Below are 20,403 nucleotides of genomic sequence, written 5' to 3' on the forward strand. Positions count from 1 at the left end.
CTCTGCACACATTCTATTCATTTTTTGTTTTTTTTATTTAACTTTGAAGTTCAGTTCAAGTAAAAAAAAAAAGCTCGTCCAAAAGTTTGCCCGGCGACAGACCCACCTGAGTAGTTACTGGTCGGACTTTGCGTCTCCAACTCAGCCTGCACCTCCGCCGCCGTCGTCGTGGCCCGGCCCTCCGTCTGCAGGTCCGGCTGCACCTGGACCGTGGTGCCGGCCCATTCGCCCGGGGTCGGCGGCGGGGTCGCGTCCGCGGTGGCGTTCCGCAAGTCCTCGGGGCTTAGCGCCGAGCCTCGGCTCAGAACCAGCGTGCATAGTAAAGGACTGAGCAGCACCCAGACGCTTTGGGGAGCAAGTTGGACGTTGGGAGCCATGGAGAAAAGTGATGCGAGAGGACCAGTTGAGAAGTTCACAGCATCAAGGTCACGTGCGTTGACCCCGTCATTTGTTGGATCCGCTTGCTTCAAGTCCTCTTCGGAAAATTCCTTTCATGATGTCGGCTGGAAAGCAGAAAAAGAGTCAGTGTTTGTTTCTCATGTGCTTAACTGCTATTTGCTACTCTCTCTCTCTCTCTCTCTCTCTCTCGAACTTGTTCTGTGATTTCCAGCTGGGCCGACTGAGCTCTTGCGTAACAGCCACTCGCCGGCTGAGCCGCGCTGAGCTCTCGCTCATGCAGCGGCTGCGTGCTCCCACCGCTGTGACCCGCTCACATGCACCCCTGCCGCCGCTGCTGTTGTCGTGGTGGGAACCTCGCTATCATCATCCTCACTGAGGCACTGTCTACTCTTTCCTCATTGCTTGTTGTTTTTTTTTAATTCTTCAAAGTATAGTTGTCTCCATCAATGGTAAAAAATCGTGAATTGCGCTCTATGAAAAATAACCCAATTATGTATCGAAAAGGGACCCGTACTGCTACTTGGGTCAATTTGAGCCTTTTTTTTTTTGTACAAAACTGTTCAGCTTATGAGGTTAACTTTTGTACAAACAAATAAACAAAACCAAAAAAGTCAAATTGACCCCAAATCTACCCTTTTTTAACCCATAATTTGTTTATTTTTTTTAAAACTGTTTTTGGAGTCTTTGATAATATTGGTAAAATTCACTACATGTTCGTAAGGATGTAACGATAACGGCAATTTTGTGATATCGCGATATTAAAACTGCCACAATATCTCGTCGTCGTCATGTCACAATATTAAAAGCATCACATCTGTTTAAAAAAAAGTCAGGTTGATTTCCATTTATGCGGTTCTAGCACCCTCTGTTGGCTAGTGTTTTAGTGCAGTTTAATTTTCACAAAGCATGTTTTGGCCCTTCTATGTTTAAAATCCACGCTAATGGTTAGATGAAGGAGCACGAAATATGCTTGTGAACAGAATCAATATGTTGAGGCGGGTCAAATTGACCCAAAAAGTTGACCTCATCTCAAGTGACTTTTTGACTGTGTCATTGAATTCAAATGAACCAAATTAGGTCATGTTTGACTCAAATGTTTTTCAGGTGCAGCTTGAAATCTTGAGTGACAGAAAGGCCGCTCAGATTTGAGTCCTTTTGTGAGCATCCACGCACTGAAACGTGACTTGCACTCGCTGTCCACTCGGAGTGAATCTTTTAGTATCTTAACTGTGTGTATTATTATTCCAGGTATGCTCGGGTGTACTGTGAACGTGATCGCTCTTGTTGATGCCTTCCCAGACAGAACGTCCACCCGAACGCATGAATCATTGATGCACGTGGGACCAAAAATAGGAAGAGGCTAAAAGAGGGTAAAAAAAAAAAAAAAAAAGCGGGAGAGTGATTAAATTGCAAGAGAGGGGGTGAGAAAGTGAGCGATGACATGAGAGCGGCAAAGCAATCGGACACAGAACAGGACGAAAGGAGATTGAGTCGCTTCTCAGTAGGATTCGGTGGTGATGTTTTCATCACAGGTCGGCATCTCTTTCACGTGATGATACACCAACGTCGAGATGCACACTAATTTGACCGTCACTGATTTGACAGCGCACATAAAGCGAATCTATTATTGAAAGGCCGCATTTGCGAAGAAGACATTATTTCCGGTTGATGTCGTACTTTAGCTGTGAAAATCACTTCTCGGTAAAAGAGGAATTTCATACATCAAGTTACAATCAGGCTAGTGTGTGAAAGTGATTCACTGGATCCTTTTAAAGACTAAAAGTGGTTCTAAAACTGGTTTCATTGGACCATCACACATTTTTCCTGTGTTTTTTTTTTTTTTTTTTTAACCAAATGGTGTATTACTGTTGTTAGGAATAAAGACATCTTTTTAAAGACAAAAGGTGTCACGAAGGGTGGAGTTGCGAGTGGGACAGGATGTGAGCAGACTGGTCAACTTGGCGCGACGTGAAACACTTGGCTGGGGCGTGGGCACACTTGACCAGACATGGACGAGGGTGAACTTGACAGAACGTGGGCGACTGAAAGACGAGTAGAAACTTGACTGAGACCAACAAACAGTTCTTACAAGACTTGACTTGACCTAACGTGACGTGACGTGACTTGACTTGACCTGACCTGACTGACTTGATCTGACCTGACTTGATCTGATTTGACTTGACTTGATTTGACTTGACTTGACCTGACCTGACTTGACTTGATCTGACTTGACTTGACCTGACTTGACGTGACTTTGACTTGATCTGACCTGACTGACTTGACCTGACTTGATCTGACCTGACTTGATCTGATTTGACTTGACTTGATTTGACTTGACTTGACTTGATCTGACTTGACTTGACCTGACTTGACGTGACTTTGACTTGATCTGACCTGACTGACTTGACCTGACTTGAGCTGACCTGACTTGATCTGACTTGACTTGATTTGATTTGACTTGACCTGACCTGACTTGATATGACTTGATCTGACTTGACTTGATTTGACTTTACCTGACTTGAGCTGATCTGACTTGACTTGACTTGACCAACACAACTCTACAAGACAATGCTCCCACACCACTGACTAAATACGCCAACACTAATGAGACACTAACAAGACACACCTGGGAAACACAATGGGCTGAGGGCACTGATTGGTCACACATACTGGGAAGGGGAGACACACGCAGGTGGACGAGGTTAACCATGACGAGACAAGGAAGACAAACCAGACAGAAGACAACATGAATACCCAAAAACCCAACCCCACCGAACTGAAACATGACAAAAGGGTTTATCTTTTGAGGATACTAAAGTATTGTTGTTGTTTTTTTCAAAGCAAAAGACTTAACATTCCTCTTAAGTTTTGAAATTCACTTGATAAATGTTACTTTTTCTCTCATTAAACTTTGACTTCAATATCTTTGAAACTGTGACCTTATTCTCATAAAATTTTAACTTTCATCCCAACAAAAGACCACTTAATTTTATAATCAAGCATTTAGCGGTACAACTGGTGATATTAAATTGGCGTGAGGATTATGAGGGTGGGATCCATGGGAAAATGTCTCTTCTGTAAGGGGTCCCTAGACACCCTCTAAAATTGACAACCCTGCACTACAGAGTACATTGTGAGATGAGGAGTATTAAACGTCTTTGCAGACATCCAAAAACTGAGCAAATCATTATTATGACCCTAATCCCTTACGCAGCCTTCTTGAAGCACATCAAACACTGTTATGTAATACAAAACACACACACACACCCGCGCACACTTGCATTCAGACTCAACTCGATTCTTTTACGTGTGTGTTTATAATCCGTCTGAGTCTGTCTCATCTTCTCTTGGCTCACACACATTGGAACACCCACAAAAGTGTCGAGAATGTAAAAAGAAAAATCCATACTGTATAGCAAATTCCAAAGAGTTATTCTACAGACCGAAACCCCTTTTGCGGGGTTCTTCATCCGATGCGGATGCGGAGAGGGAGCCCACCTGTGGTACACTTGCCACACTTTCAATCACTGCTCGGCCTACTTCCGAGAGGGCAAAGATTTTTTTTAGATCTGTGGATGTGACCTGTGAGCTGAAGTCACTTTTGTTTACATTTTGGGTCTTTCACTAAGCTATAATTCCAATGGCAGATACTGTAGCTTTGCTCTGGTGTAATCCCACATTAAACCAAAGGTGAGGAAAACATGCCAAATAAAAAATAAATGTTGATGACAGCTCAATGGGCAGTATAATGTGAACATAGTACATTTTATATCAGGCTGGTCACTGCTCAAAGCCACAGTGTTGACTAGATAGAATATGTGCACAACGCCATCTTGTGGACATTAACTGCTCTTACAAATGTGTCTTATTTATTTATTTATTTATTTATTTATTCATTTTAATCTAGCATGTTTCATTCTTGAGCAGGGTTAGTGTTAAGGTCTTTATGTTGATTGTATAGTGTAAAAACAGTGAAACTCATTTTGACACTAAAGAAACTCGCAAGCCTGAATGAAGATATCAGACATGAATGACGGGATTTATCTGGCCACTTCGCAGCCTTCTTTTCTCTGAGCATACAAGTAATTCTGAAATTACTCACAGGCTAACATTTCTGACTGCATCATAATAAACTGAGAGGATAATCCTTTTTACTGAGTCCTTGTTTCCTGGCAGCAGCAGTCAGTTTTTATGAGGAAATCACAGTTAATCCTTATTTAACAAACGTCATGGTCATTTGATTATTATTATTATTTTTTACATAGTTGTTGAATATGAGTGAAATGTCTGCCATTTCTGTAAACATTAAACAAGACTTTTGTGCTAAGAATGAATTTTTATAAAAATATGTTTTAAAATTATTATTTTAGTGTACTGTTGATGAAATTCAGTTAGTTTAATAACACTTGATAACTATCAGTTTAACACATCAACTTTTAAATTGTTTTAATCTGGCCCACCAAGTATTTAATATTTGTAACGTCATTTTTTTTATTCATGTTTTCTTAAATGGAGAATGGGGTAATTGGTTCCTTAAAACATATTCACTTTTTTTTTTTTTTTTTTATATATTTTTTTTAAATCTTGTTTCTGTAATAATTGGTTAATGGATTTTAGATATTAAAATTAAAATATGTTTTTTTATAACATCAAGTTTTATTTTTATTTTTTAAATATAAAAAAGAATATATTTCCGTACACAGAAAATATTAAAGATGTGATTTAAATAACAAAATGTACGGACTTAAATTGTAAAAAAGTAAATAAACCGAAGAATATAAACTCAAAATATTTTGAATAAATAATAAAATAGAATGACTAAATGATAAATACACAAATTGTCTCATATGTGACAAATATTGTCAGTTTTGCTTGTTAATGTGTTCCTATTATCATTAAGTCTGTTTTTTTGTTATTGTAATTGATTTGTGAACAGCTAAAAACGAAACCAAACCGATGCTAACTTCGTTAGCGCCGCTGTACTGACGTCAACAGCAAGCGTGAAGGCGCTTCAATCTATTTATTTATTTTTTTCATTCTTAAAGTATCATGCATTTTATATTGTTTGGTATATTTATGTTTTATTTACAATTTTAGTCCTTAAATTTCGTTACTTTGAACAATTGTAAACGGACAATTTGAAGACAATACTGACGTCATCTGCAGGCGAATACAATCTGGCAGCCTGATCACGACTGACACCGACACCGGTATTGCATACATGCCCACTTAAACATTAAATCCTCCGCTAGAGGGCGCTGTAGGACGATTGCATGTACAGCAGGGAAATTATTGTACAAGAGTTGTGTGTATGGACAATAACACTAGATTTCCAATGTTTTTTTTTTCCTCCTAATATATTTCTATTAATGTAACATGACGGACAATTTCTCAGGGCTCATTAAAATGTCAGTATACTGCATTCTAAATATTCAATGTACTAAACTGTTTTACATTAACATTAAATGTTTTAGTACCCTTGTGAGGAGTAAGCGGTTAAGAAAATGGATGGATGGATGTTTTAGTTTCCCTTGCACCCGAGGACCCGCACGCCCTTATGCAAACACCTCAAGTGTGATTGGCTAACAAACAACAGAGGTCGGCACAAAGCAATACTTGATTAGCATACCTAAGCAGGCCAATAAAAGAGCCGCCGGGGCCTCACCTGACACAGCAGACAGGAGTCAAGACTGGGGAGGGGGTCGTGCAACACACCGGACCGGTCCACTCATGCGTAAAAGTGCACAACCAGCCGAACTTTGGAAACAGTGTGGGGCCGAACCTTCTTCCTCGCTCCCGGTCCGGTTGTGCTTCCTCCTCCTGCGGTGACCGGAGCCTTCCGTCCAGCTCGGCTGCTTGGTGACGTTCACGGTCGGTTCTGTTGAGTCCAGAGCCCCGGGTCACCCATGAGGTTGGAGGCCGCAGCCAGGATGGATCTGTTCAGGAAGCTGTGGAGGGCGAGGAATCTGATCGTGGTGATTTTCATCCCGCTCTCCTTGTTGCCACTTCCACTCGTCCACCCCACCAGCGTGAGTCGAAACTACTGGTTATGTGAAAGAAAAAAAAAAAGAACATTCGTTTTTTTGAGTTGACACTTGATAGCTGTTAGGGGTATGAATTGCCTAATACCTGACAATTCGATTCGTATCACGATTCATAGGTCACGATTCGATTCGATACCGATTAATCCCGATATGAATTTATAAGTCGATTGTTGCGATTTTTTTTTAAAAATTTAAATTTAGAAAATACTAATCAGTAAATTTGTACAGTGTAAGATTTGTATGAAAATGTATCATTTATTTATCTGAAACTTAAGGTGTGAACCCTAAGACGTTTTGGTGAATATTTTTCCATCGAAAATGGATATTTAAAAATCGATTCGGCCGCCTATTGAATCGATTCGAGAATGTAATATCGCGATATATTGCCGAATCGATTTTTTTTTTAAACACCCCTAATAGCTGTTAAAAACAACAGTGTAAGAGTCTATTTGAGCAAATGAGTAGAAAGTACACATTCTGTCTCATTCCATAACAAGTTACTATCACACCCAAATTAAAATTAACAATACTTTCAAATGCTTTACCCATTTAAATAGTCGTTATAATCCACAAGAAAAACAAATAACGCAACAATACCTCCGTTTTAAAATCCAGTTGTTGAAGCTCCTTTTTTAATAGCTGCAGTCTACTGATGGGATTTTGCTGTGTGTAAATCAATCAAAAGGCCCTTTTGTTGTGATGAATGCTCATCCTGATCAGCAGGCTGTGACTGTGCGGAGATGTCGCGTCATGTTGATGACATGGAGATCAGTGGAAGATGAGGCCAAAAAGGTTTCAGAGAAGCATGAATGTCCCATTCATACTCAACTAAATGAGGGGGGGAAAAAAACCAACACAAATCTCAGATATGTAAAAATTGCTGCAAGAACAAGAGGATTATCGCAAGATGTAATCCATTGTGTGTGGAGGTGTTACTTGGCTTGGAAGGTCAAACCAAAGTCTGTTGATTAAGTCATAATCAATCATTGAATTTGTTAACATGATGACAGAACCTAAACAGACAAAAAATAAAATAAAAATAGCTAACATGTTAGGATATTGTTTTTTTTTAATTGATAATTCGACAGTAAAATGACATACAGGCTAACGAAAGTACAGCTTCTTTTAGAAGGTTCAGGATTGCAGTTTGGTCGGCCAATTATTAAAAAATTATATCTCTTCCTACAATTTATTAAACCGTAACAGACAACCACTAAGCCAAATAATTAATTTGCGAAACTTTGCAGCTGATCTATAAATTTGGGGAAGTAGATAGCAACGCAGAACTACTTTTTTTTTTTTTTTAACTTATATTTTTGGACATCTCATGTTACAAGAATTGAAAGACAAGTTGATGTTTCACAAGTGGCAATAAATCATATTTTCGGACAAATGAGATGAGCTCTTTTCAACATAGCACTACTGAATCGTGTGTAAAAAAAAAAAAAATGGTTCATTGACTAGTAATGAATGCCATAATTTAAGAATTCTCACGTTATCAGCTGTCACTCAGTGATTTTTTATTTTTATTTATTGATTGAATTGTGTGGCAAACAAAATACGAATGAGCTTCAGACATTCTGCCACTAGATGGCAGCACTGAATTTAACCACATCCGGCCGTTATCAGTTTTACGAAGTTACCAGAAACTAGCCACGTCTTTTCAAGTGCGCATAATTTTGAACAATAATTTCAGTGAAAGTGAAGTGGGCGAAAAAAGTAGCAAAAGAAAAAACATTATTTTTGATGGTTTTCATCCAAAGGAGCGTTCACGTGCTTACAAGCGGCCCCCCGGCCAATCGCAGCTCTCCTTTCTGTTATGTCAGCGCCGGTGCATGTTTGGCGCCGTACGCCGTTGGCCCAGGGTGACGCCTGGCCCGAGCCGAGGTGCCAGAACATCAACACAAAGAAAAAGAAATAATCCAAGTAATGAAGTTATATAATCTTTGTACCGCCACCGACGGCACGCTGGGTTGGCGTCCCGCTGGCTTCTTACGACACCGGGGGCTGCAGACTGTTTCAGGAATGTGACATTGTGTCAGCCGCACCACAACAGAACATCCAGTTCATGTTGCAATCAAACTGGCTCATTAATTACCTAATTTTCCACGTTTGTTTGCTTGTTAGTGAGCAAAATGACACCAACAACTAATTTGCAGTAGTGAATGACATTTTGGTGTGAGTTGAACAAATTAAAAAGAGCATTAGCTTCTTGTTGATTGTTTCAGAGAACACCAATCTCTCCATCATCTGACCCAATTTGTCTTTCAGTTACTTTGTGTAAATGCCACTCATGATCATTTCCTGTGCCGGCTGCTGATAACAGGGACGTGATGAGCCAATCAATTCAGCTTAAGTTTTGCCATACTCATTATTTGGCTTTTGAACAACATAAATGTAAAGCTAATGTAAGATTCAGAAATGAATTTGTTAAAATATGTATTTACTTATACATTTATCTTTCTAGAATTATTATTTACACATTTATATATTTTTTTAAATACATGTAGATAGATTGTGTTGAATCTGCTGTTCTCATTCGCTTGCTAACGTTTGCTAGCTTCTAGTAGCTAAATTGTGTTGAATCTGCTGTTCTCATTCACTTGCTAACGTTTGCTAGCTTCTAGTAGCTAAATTGTGTTGAATCTGCTGTTCTCATTCACTTGCTAACGTTTGCTAGCTTCTAGTAGCTAAATTGTGTTGAATCTGCTGTTCTCATTCACTTGCTAACGTTTGCTAGCTTCTCGTAGCTAAATTGTGTTGAATCTGCTGTTCTCATTCACTTGCTAACGTTTGCTAGCTTCTAGTAGCTAAATTGTGTTGAATCTGCTGTTCTCATTCACTTGCTAACATTTGCTAGCTTCTAGTAGCTAAATTGTGTTGAATCTGCTGTTCTCATTCACTTGCTAACGTTTGCTAGCTTCTGATTGGTTAGCATTTGTCAGCTGGCAAGGTGTCAGGAAGTATTGTCGCTAGCTTTCTCATTTTATAAAGAGCGTTTCATGAACGCTTACGGGTTTAACCACGTTAAAACCGTTTAGAATGTTTAACCACCGCTGAACATTCACGTTACACTAATTGTCAATTCATGCTTTTTTTTTTTTTTTGGTGTTCAAAACAAGTAACTGAAGTCTAACTGCGTTTGAATGCCAGCCCCCTAAACTCTTGATTATTACGTCAAACAGCTGTTGCTCACATTGCACTTTAGCTTTAACTTGCAAAATGACAGCAAGAAACGTGTTTGAACGTCGCCCAGTCTGGTCTGATAAAACAGGAACCAATAATCAGTAATCAGTGAGTGCTGAATCAGGCCATGTTTCTTGTATCTCCCGTCGTGTTTACTCATTTTATCTGCGCATGTATCCTCCTCGTCACCCCCGCAGCACCTTCCCATCCTTGTGAATCGCAGTCAAGCTTGTCTACCTTTCTGTGACTTTTTGGTGCTGATTCAGCACAATCCCAGCTGTTCATAAGTAAATAGACGTGGAACCAAAACTGAAAGCGACTCCAATGGACATATTACTTTTATTTACATTTGTTGTGAGTGTAGCTAGATTCCATATTTTCTTTGATTACTATTAAAAGAGAAATACCATATGTACTGCCAAGTTGAATTATTTTTTATTTTTTGCCCTCTAGTAGTTTTTTTCTTGTTCTTAAAATCCCTTTTGCAACCAAAGCTAACAATTTTGTTACAACTGGAAATAGTCCTCTAAATCGATGGCAATGGAAGACGCAGCTAATAGTTTTAAATGTGATTAGATAACACCTGGACTTTGCCAGGGGATGAAACTGAGGTTGATCAGTTCAAATCAATTCACTTCCACATGTTGGAGTACCCCAGGGAATTATGTTAGGGCCACTACCTTTCAAGCTTTCTGCAATCATTTGGTTTCACGGTCAATATAAGGTTTAGTGGCATTTTAACCATCATCTAACTGTTTTATTTAAAAAAATATATATTATAATTGATGCATTTAATGGGCATCATTGGGCTTTTCTGTGTGCAGGAGGCATGTTGCGCATATGTGCTAATAGTGACGGCGGTCTACTGGGTGTCTGAGGCTGTTCCATTGGGTGCTGCCGCTCTCGTCCCTGCTTTCCTCTACCCGCTGTTTGGGGTACTCAAGTCAAGTGAGGTAAGTTTAAAAAAAAGTATATATTTTAAGGGTGTCTCAATTAGTGCGTTAATTTTGAGTTAATTTAAAGTTCCTTCAACGCCACTAATTTTTTTCAAACATGCATTTAATTTTAAAACTGTGCAGAAAAAATACTTCTAATTAAAGATGAGATAACTCAATATAAAAAGAAAGGTCTTACAAATGCAATTATGCCATCTAGTGGCAGAAAAATGACCTTGACAAATCAATATCACACTCAGTTTTTTTACAGTACAGTACATCTTTAATTTTAAAAATGTGCAGAAAAAATACTTGTTGTTAAAAGATGAGATTACTCAATATGAAAAGAAAGCTCTTACAAATGCAATTATGCCATCTAGTGGCAGAAAATGACCTTGACAAATCAATATCACACTCATTTTTTACAGTACAGTACATCTTTAATTTTAAAAATGTGCAGAAAAAATACTTCTTGTTAAAGATTAGATTACTCAATATGAAAAGAAAGCTCTTACAAATGCAATTATGCCATCTAGTGGCAGAAAATGACCTTGACAAATCAATATCACACTCGTTTTTTTTTCCGTTTTTTTTACAGTACAGTACATCTTTTTAATTTTAACTCACTTTTATGAATTATGAAATTATAGTATCACTGACTAAATGATGCAGCCATAGTTCTATTTTTTCCCACTTTTATGTTAACAGTATGAAAACTTACTGTACATTTAGAACAGATATAAAATAAGTATTTAATAAGTCATGTGATTAATTATGATCACATTTTTTATTGCCTGACACCCTAAATATTTTGACATTATTTCAACATACAAAGCTCTTCTGTGAAGCCAATTGCTACTTTCCTCTTAGGTAGGAGTTTGGTACCATCTTTTGACATCTAGTTTTACAGAAAGCTGTACCAAGGCAAGACGAACATCCTGTAAAATTTCTTGAACCGCCAAAAGTGAGCGATTTGTATTTCTGACATTAAATCTTCATAGCAATGCAAAGAAATGGCATGTCTGCGCTGAGTCATCTAATATTCATTCACTAAGTCCGGATCAGACAGAAAGTTGAGCGGTGCCACTTTAACAGTTGTATTAAAGCTTGTTCAATCACTCACAAATAAGTCACCAGTCTTCTTTTTTTTTTTTTTTTTTTTTTTAACCTTTTCTTATCACGGCATTACATAAAAAGTGTGCCATGTGACCAAATCACAAAGCCGTCTCTTAACCACACTGTAAGCCTCTTGTGATGGTGATCCATAAATATGCAAGCGGAGAGCTTTTATGCAACATTTCCCGTCTGTCACAACACTTACAGCGTGAATAGTGTACTCCACCTGACAGGCGCAACCGAGAGCTGGGAAAGTTTCACCCAAAACACACCTGAGTGGGTTTAGAGAGTAAACATAGTGGCTGATCTTGAGATAGCATTTTGGGAAGAAAAAAATGCTTGTATTTCAATATATTGTGGAAGTGCATTTTATTTATGTATTATGTGTAGTGTTCGCTTGTTTATCGCGGGTGTTACGTTCCAAAAAATACCCGTGATAATGGAAATCTGTGTTAATTTAAGACAAAAAATAAAAAAATCCCGTTAATTATAAATATTTTTTGTGTATTATGTTTTTTTTTGGTTTTGGTATGATTTTTACTTTATTATGAATGCTTTTTCATTCATCATTTGTTTTTTGTTTTTCATTTGCAACCCCAGTCACTCCTGGCTGTTTTACTGGATTTTGACTGATTTTGTAAGGCCTATAGATTGTTCTATTGCTATAAAAACATGGAACCTACCAAAAGAAAGATAAGAGTCAGGGAAAAAAAAAACTATATTTCTATCTGTTTCTGTTTTGCAGCAATTAGCATTAGAATATAGCTAAATTTCATCATTATTCACAAATGAGTTATGGGGAAAATAGCTTTTTGCAACATGGCCCTGCTTGATCTCTTATACTCTGCTGCCACCTGCTAGACGTTTTTGTAACAACTACCATTGCTTCAAGCTTTTTCTTCAGTTCAGAGGCTGCATCAAGGCCTTCTGTATGGTCTAGCATAAAACAACATAAAAACGTATAAATACGTCTTTGGGAGAAAATGAGTTAAAAGTTGTTTTTTTTTTATTTACTTACTATAAAGCACAATATATATATATTCTAGCTCCAGAATGCAATGTCGTGGAGCGATGGGACAGACACCGTTGGAAAGGTCTCGTCGAGACGAATTCGCGGATGCCTTTATGTCACCGGTCGGACGTACGGTTCGAGAGATACGGCGGCGCAAAGACCAAAAAAATAAACCAAAAAGCACGTTGTAAAATGTCCGCAAAGCAGCGAGGTCGAGAAATATGAATCCGTGATAAACGAGGGAACACTACATCATACTAAAAATAAATAAATAAATGAATAAATAATATATTTAAAAAAATAAAAAAGTGCTTCAAATATAGCGTTTCCAACCCATGTCTAGTACATAATTGATTCTCGTCATGTATGAAGTATGGCAATGAGTCCGGCAGAACAAAGTCCATGAGACTTTAGGTGAGAGGTGACGAGACAGTGGCTTACACAATGGCGAGATTAAAAAGAACAATGTTGATCCTGACACGGGAGGGTGAAGGAGGTCAAACGACCCACACTCAGCCATCATTTCCTGCAAGCTTTGTTGTGCGTTTTCAGGTGGCGGCCGAGTACTCCAAAGACACCACGTTGCTGCTGATGGGAGTCATCTGTCTGGCCGCGTCCATCGAAAAGTGGAACCTGCACAAGCGCATCGCCTTGCGCATGGTGATGATCGCGGGGGCCAAGCCTGGCATGTGAGAAAAACAAATTGACACAGAATTTGACACAAAGCAGAAAAGAGCGTTGCTAACAACCTGTGCTAACTTCCAATTCAAAACGGAAATTTGTCGTTCGACAAATTCACCTGACTTTTTTTTTTTTTGCTGCCGTCTTGCGCAGGTTGGTGCTGGGCTTCATGTGTTGTACAGTTTTTCTGTCCATGTGGCTCAGCAACACGTCCACCACAGCCATGGTGATGCCCATCGCCGAGGCCGTCCTGCAGCAGCTCATCTGCACCGGCATGGCCGACAACCTCGAGCCCGACGCCACCGAGGATGACAGCGGTACGAATGTTCACTTACCATTTTATTTATTATTATTATTATTATTATTATTATTAATTCAATCTCAATTTATTTATTGATTGATTGAATTATTTTTTATTTTATTATGTGTTCTCATTGCTGCTGGACATGTAAATTTCCCAGAGGGAGCCATCCCAAAGGGATTAATAAAGTCAAGTCTAAGTCTACAAATTTTGAATATGCCATCTAGACTTCTCTTTTCTATTAATGTACACAATATTGTTTCTGAATCCCACCAATTTCTTTTCACATTCACTGAACACTTCTTTACTGAAAAATAAAATTGCTGAAATTATTTTTATTTTTTTGTCTTGCTCTGCAGCCGTTTCAGATAAAGAGGAGAACCTGGACAAGAACCACCTGGCGTTGCTCTACCGGAATGACAGGTATTTATTTATTTTTATTTTTTATTTCATCTAATATGTTCAATAATGACAGATGACATTACCAACCGCAACTTGTTTTCATTTGTCTAATTGTTGTGATTTTTCTCTTCGTCCTCCAGCAATGATTGCGATAAACAGGAACTCTCTACATTGACCGAGGTAAGACTCAACAAAACTTTTTTTTTTTTTAAACATAAACAAAACTACATAAGTGACTCTATTTGGTACTTCAGGTCCAGACTGGAGGAGCCAATGGGGTCGGCGTGAATCCAAACGCCAAACAAGCGTGCATCACACACCCAAACGGACACTTGCCACAGGTGAGAATGTAGCACACTAATAAACATTACAGGCACAAAAAAAAAAATATATATATATATATATATATATATTAAGGGTGTCACGATTTCGATTTTTTATCGAAATCGATCGAAATTACGTCACGATTTCGAGCATCGAAATAGAAGAGAGGACACACGATTCGATGCCCCCCCCCCCCCCCCCCCGCGCCCGCCGCCACCGCCGCCACCGCCACCTCCCAGGAAAGCAAATGAGACGCAGCCATTCAGCTACTAGCTAACGGCACTTGTTAGCTGACTTCTCCTGCAGTCATGATGGCAAGCGCGGACAGACACAGCAATGGTGCTTCAAGCCGCTCCCGCTTCTCTCGTCACCAGTTTGGAAACATTTTGCGTTCCCGGTGAGTTATGTCGACAACGTTCACGTTGTCGATAAAAAGACCACAGTTGCAAGATATGCTATGTGCGCGTACTGTACTCGGCCACGGTGTTACGCCCGGCTCGTCAAGGGGAAGGGAAGTAACACAATAACAGAAAATATAGAGTAGATAAACACGGGTCGACTTTAACATCTGAGTAGTTTTAATTGAAATTTCAGGCAGGGGTTTGACAAGGGAGTGAAAGTGGAAGGTGAACAAATAATAACCGCATTTGACAGAACTGACAGAACGGAGGAGAAACAACAATAACCAATAGGGGTATAATACACGGATACACAATAGCGTCGCGCTGGCACAGTCGTCCAATCGGAGTGTCGCGCTGGCACAGTCGTCCAATCGGAGTGTCGCGCTGGCACAGTCCTCCAATCAGAGTGTCGCGCTGGCGCATTCAAACTGAAGTACCATTATACGGGCACCAGCCGACACAAACACACACATACATACTAGGGGAGCGGAGCCGGCGGCGGGCCCGAGCCGCCAGCCTATAACAACGGGAAACACGACAAACATGACGGGACATTTACGCAGGCATCACAAAGATTTAGATTTATCAAATTCAACTAGAAGTGGGAAAACAACGGTCCAACCAACTATTTCATCCTCATTTACAGTGAAACTTCCACACACTTCAGCTCGCGCGAAACGCCAGATCCATAGGTCTATTTATAGCAGCAGACCTGCAGCCTTGGAAAACGCTGGATTCAAACATTTAATTAGTGTACTTGAACCACGCTACAGTATGCCCAGCAACTGTAAATGTTGGGATATAGTTTGTTCAGGCTGTATTTGTTCCATGACTTTGGATACAATATATTTTTTGTTGTTGTTGCACATTGCACATTATTTTAAGAGGAACGCACAGCACACTGTTGTAACCAAAAACAGTCAATAGATGGCAGGCACCCACTGTGACTTTTTGTTTTTGTTTTTTTATTTTTTATTTTACACTTCAGTAAGAACAAGACGGTTAACTTTATATTGTAAATAAATTCTTTGAATTTGATCATTCCTGCCTAATGTCAATTATCATATATTACATAAATTTACACAAAAATAATATGGAAATTGCATCACCTATATGTAGCCGATCTTTTGAAATAAGATTTACTGTACAATGAATAGAACCAATGATCATAGACTAGCCTTAGCCTACAGAAGCATATGCCTCTGTGTTATAAAGTGGGGGAGCGAAAAAAAAAAAAAAAAAAAATCGAAAAAAAAATCGAATCGTGACCCCAAAATCGAAATTTAAATCGAATCGTGGAGTTGGCGAATCGTGACACCCCTAATATATATCAGCCTCACTTGTTAATTTTTGTTTCTTCGCCACAGGTGGCCATCGAAATCCCAAATGTGAAGCGCGTCAAGGCCCGGCGAGACTCCCAGTACCCCACCAAGCGGGATCACATGATCTGTAAATGTCTGACACTCAGCATCACCTACGCCGCCACCATCGGCGGACTCATCACCATCACCGGCACCTCCACCAATCTCATATTTGCCGAGCAGTTCAACACGTACGCGCTTTGCACGATTTAGCAAAACGCTGCAAAAAAAGTGACGCCCGTTTCCGTTTCCAGGCGCTACCCAGACGCCAAGGTGATCAACTTCGGCACGTGGTTCATCTTCAGTTTCCCCATCGCCATCATCATGTTGGTGCTCACCTGGCTGTGGCTGCACTTCCTCTTCCTGGGCTGCAAGTGAGCGTCGTATGCGAGTCGTGCGCGTGATGAATGCGTGCGGTTGACCCGTGTCGTCGTTTGTCGATGCAGCTTCAGGGAAACGTGCTCGCTGAGTAAGAAACGCAAGTCCAAAAGGGAGATGATGTCCGAGAAGAGAATCCATGAGGAGTATGAAAAACTGGGCCCCATCAGGTATGCGTCGATTCTGCTTGAAAATGGACACATTTGAATTCCCTACTAACTTTTATTTGTATTTATTTTTTTTTTTTTGTGACGTTGTTGTAGCTACCCAGAGGTCGTCACCGGTGTTTTCTTCATCCTGATGACTCTGCTGTGGTTCATGCGAGAGCCAGGTTTTGTGCCAGGCTGGACCTCGCTTTTTGAGAAGTAAGTCTATCTTGTTCATCAAACATTCAAAAAAGTGCAATTGTAATGTTTGCTTTTGCTCGTTTAGGAAAGGGTATCGGACCGATGCGACTGTGTCAGTCCTGCTCGGCTTCCTGCTCTTCCTAATTCCTGCCAAGCGACCCTTCTCCTCACCTTCTTCCAGCTACAGAGGCCCAGGTAAAGACTAGCACAGCCCCAACTAGGTTTAAAACTGCCTCGATGGCGGAAAAGAACTACTTTTGTTTCAAAGAAGCTCCTCAATTCACTTCAACATAGAATTTCTTGCCACCGAGATGCCACAAAATAGCGGCAAAGCACTATTTTTGTCAAAATGAAGCTCCGTAACTTATTTCAACATAGTCGCTTGGCACCAAGACGCCACAAGATGGCAGCAAATTGCTACTTTTGTCAAATTGAAGGTCCTCAATTCACTTATAAAGTCAATTCTAAGTCTTACCAGTCAGCCACCCTATTATTATTATTATTATTATTATCCATCCATTTTCTTAACCGCTTTCTCCTCACAAGGGTCACGGGGGTGCTGGAGCCTATCCCAGCTGGTTTCGGGCAGTATATTATTATTATTATTATTATTATTATTATTATTATTATTATTATTATCCATCCATTTTCTTGATGGCTCATTCCTCATAAGGGTCGTGGGATATCATTATTATTATTATTATTATTATTATTATTATTGTTATTATTAAACAAAGCTCCTCAACGCACCTTGACAGTTCCTTTGCATCGAGATGTCACAATATGGTGGCAAAGCACTATTTTTGTCTAAACGAAGCTCCTCAACTGACCTTAACTTCATTCCTGGACATTGAGATGTCACAATATGGCGGCAAAGCACTACTTTTGTCTCAGTGACACTCCTTAACTTATTCCATCATAGTTCCTTGGCACACAGATGTTACAATATGGCGGCAAATCACTACTTTTGTCTAAATGATTCTCTTAACTGATTTCATCGTAGTTCCTTGGCACCAAGATGTTGCAATATGGCGGAAAAGCACTACATTCGTTGAAATAAACTCCTCAATTCACTTCAACAAAGTTTCGTTTAATAATAATAATAATACTTTAAGCTCCTCAACTCACTTAAGGATAGTTCATTGGCAAATAAAATAATTAACGAATTAATTAATTTGGTGATAATGGTATAACAAGATAGATGAATCACGAATATGCAGTTGAACCCTGTACATGAGTTGAAGTTAGTTAATCCATTTCCCCACCACTGCATTGACAGCATCAGACCCACTGGCCCCCATGATCACGTGGAAGGACTTCCAGAGGCTAATGCCGTGGGAGATCGTCATCCTGGTGGGCGGAGGCTACGCGCTGGCCGCCGGCTGCAAGGTAGAACGCACATCGAGCGAGCGAGTCGATTTGAGCTAGCGCATCACAGCGACCGATTGTGGCGAGCAGATGTCCGGCTTGTCCGTGTGGATCGGCCGCCAGCTGGAGCCCATGAGCGGACTCCCGCCCTGGGCCGTCACCCTGCTGGCCTGCCTGCTGGTGTCGGCGGTCACCGAGTTCGCCTCCAACCCGGCCACGCTCACCGTCTTCCTGCCCATCCTCTCCGCACTGGTATGACCCGGCTTGAGTCACAACACGTTTCTTCCATGACTTGGGAGTAACTGCAAAGCTTGTAAAACGATTTTTTCATTCTGTTTCTTCTTTCCTTTCATCTCTGACTGTATCGACGCGTCCTTCGCAGTCCGAGACCTTGCGCATTAACCCGCTGCACACTTTAATCCCCTCCACGATGTGCGTGTCATTCGGGGTCATGCTTCCAGTGGGGAACCCCCCCAACGCCATCGTCTTCAGCTACGGACACCTGCAGATCAGCGACATGGTACGACACACACAAATCGCACGCTCTCTTGCACCTGCGGCATCAAAAAAGCTTGCGAGTGTTTTATGTAATCAGAGGGATGAAAAGTTGGATTTCATAACACTTGGCAAAGGCTTGAATACACGTTATTTAAATCCTCTTCCACTAGAGGGCAGCAGCTTCCTGTGACGTTTTTTTTGCTTGATTAGCTTCTCCTTTTTCTTCGCCAGGTGAAAGCAGGTTTTGGGGTGAACCTGATCGGCGTCGCCGTGGTGATGTTGGCCATCACCACGTGGGGGGTTCCACTCTTTAATTTGACTGAGTTCCCAGACTGGGCGGTGGCTGCAAACATCACCAGCAGTTTATAGCGCCCCATCTTCTTGGAGAGAAGCCAGCGAGTGGGGGAAATGACGTGACCTGAGAGTGTAGAAGAATACAGGCAACAAAACATGAAAAGTCTGAACTTGTGGGTGGATACAGGGAGGAAAAGCTGCTTAAGGGGGGCAATCACAGTTCACAATGAAAGCTGTTAAAAAAATGTCTGTGTCATTATATCATATATATATATATGTGTATATATATATATATATATTTTACAATAATATGTTCTAGTAAAAAAAAGCAAAATCCTTCTCAGGGGGCGGTCACTTACGCTGAAAATGACATCACAGTTCCATGATTGGTTGTTACCTGACCAAGTGTGATGTCATTTTAAGTCGACAGCAAATGACAAAATGGCCGCTCCCTAAGATGGATAAAAATGGGTGGATTTTGCTGCCTCATATTACACAAATGTAATTTTAATAAGAACACTTTTTTTTTTTACTAGTGGGGGCACACAGAACATATTATTGTAGAGATTCTTTTTTTTTTTTTTAGTCGCCTGCATTCACTTGCGGTGATATGACATTTCAGAGTTCTAGAAGTGACATTCAAAGCCACATAATGCCTTCTACTGTACAGTATGCTGGGGAAAACAATTTTTAGTGGTGCCTTTAAATTAGTACAGTATACAATACTTATACCCACAGTAAAAATATGTCATTTAAATGGAACAGAATTATGAAACTACATTACAAGATGATGAATCAAATACAAAGATGCTTGTTTTCCCCGCCATTGTCAGTGCAATCCTGACAAAGGAAGGGAAAAAAAAAATAACCCTCCTTAATTCACTCCATTGAAACAAGGCAAGAACTTTTGGAGTCATGCAAAACAATTCTTAAAAAAGCTTTACAGTTGAATAATAAGCTGCTAAAAGATGGATATTGCCACTGTGATGTGAATGTCATTTTTTGAATGCAAAATTAAGGTACAAAGGGTGAGCGCATATTTGCATTTTATGATAATCAATGTTCAATTAAATCTGGTGGTATAAGAAAGTATTATGTACTCTGCAAAAAAATGTAAAAGGTGTTTTATATCTTTACACAATGGAATGTGTGGCTTTTATCGGTTCTAACAATTATCTTACAGGCAGAATCACCAAGATTATTAATTTATTCTTTTATTTGTAATTTATTCAAGTTCTCACACTGAGTGCTACTCAGTGGAATCGCTGTCAAGGCCTTCAAGCCTATTTTTGTAAATACATACACACTTGTAAAATGCTGGTTCCATACATTTACAGACAGAATTAGGAAGACCAA

The 20,403-nt window shown here is 39.9% G+C and overlaps 2 protein-coding genes and 1 long non-coding RNA gene across 3 annotated transcripts in view; 1 reads left to right on the forward strand and 2 right to left on the reverse strand.

Moving 5' to 3' along the window:
• Window positions 1-233, reverse strand: part of LOC144003177 (uncharacterized) — a gene marked incomplete at its 5' end in the record, with an annotated part of 15,614 nt that extends 15,381 nt beyond the window's left edge. The window contains one exon of the mRNA XM_077499125.1: window positions 107-233. Within this exon, the coding sequence (XP_077355251.1) occupies window positions 107-233 (127 nt within the window). The remainder of the gene's footprint in view (window positions 1-106) is intronic.
• LOC144004114 (uncharacterized) lies at window positions 234-7,179 on the reverse strand. The gene is made up of 3 exons (XR_013279208.1): window positions 7,041-7,179; window positions 6,065-6,442; window positions 234-503 (listed from the first exon to the last, which is right to left on the reverse strand). It is a non-coding gene; the product is annotated as an uncharacterized LOC144004114 (long non-coding RNA).
• On the forward strand, window positions 6,058-19,346 carry slc13a4 (solute carrier family 13 member 4). The gene is made up of 16 exons (XM_077501066.1): window positions 6,058-6,428; window positions 10,454-10,582; window positions 13,245-13,381; window positions 13,527-13,690; window positions 14,034-14,097; window positions 14,217-14,256; window positions 14,331-14,417; window positions 16,169-16,353; window positions 16,417-16,536; window positions 16,609-16,710; window positions 16,804-16,905; window positions 16,973-17,082; window positions 18,167-18,276; window positions 18,346-18,507; window positions 18,638-18,775; window positions 18,985-19,346. Exons 1-16 carry the CDS (start codon window positions 6,306-6,308, stop codon window positions 19,120-19,122), a joined length of 1,911 nt encoding a protein of 636 aa, XP_077357192.1. The 5' UTR covers window positions 6,058-6,305; the 3' UTR covers window positions 19,123-19,346.
• The last annotated feature ends 1,057 nt before the right edge of the window (window positions 19,347-20,403 follow it).

Source organism: Festucalex cinctus, chromosome 16 (genome assembly GCF_051991245.1).
Source record: "Festucalex cinctus isolate MCC-2025b chromosome 16, RoL_Fcin_1.0, whole genome shotgun sequence".
Taxonomy (NCBI): domain Eukaryota; kingdom Metazoa; phylum Chordata; class Actinopteri; order Syngnathiformes; family Syngnathidae; genus Festucalex; species Festucalex cinctus.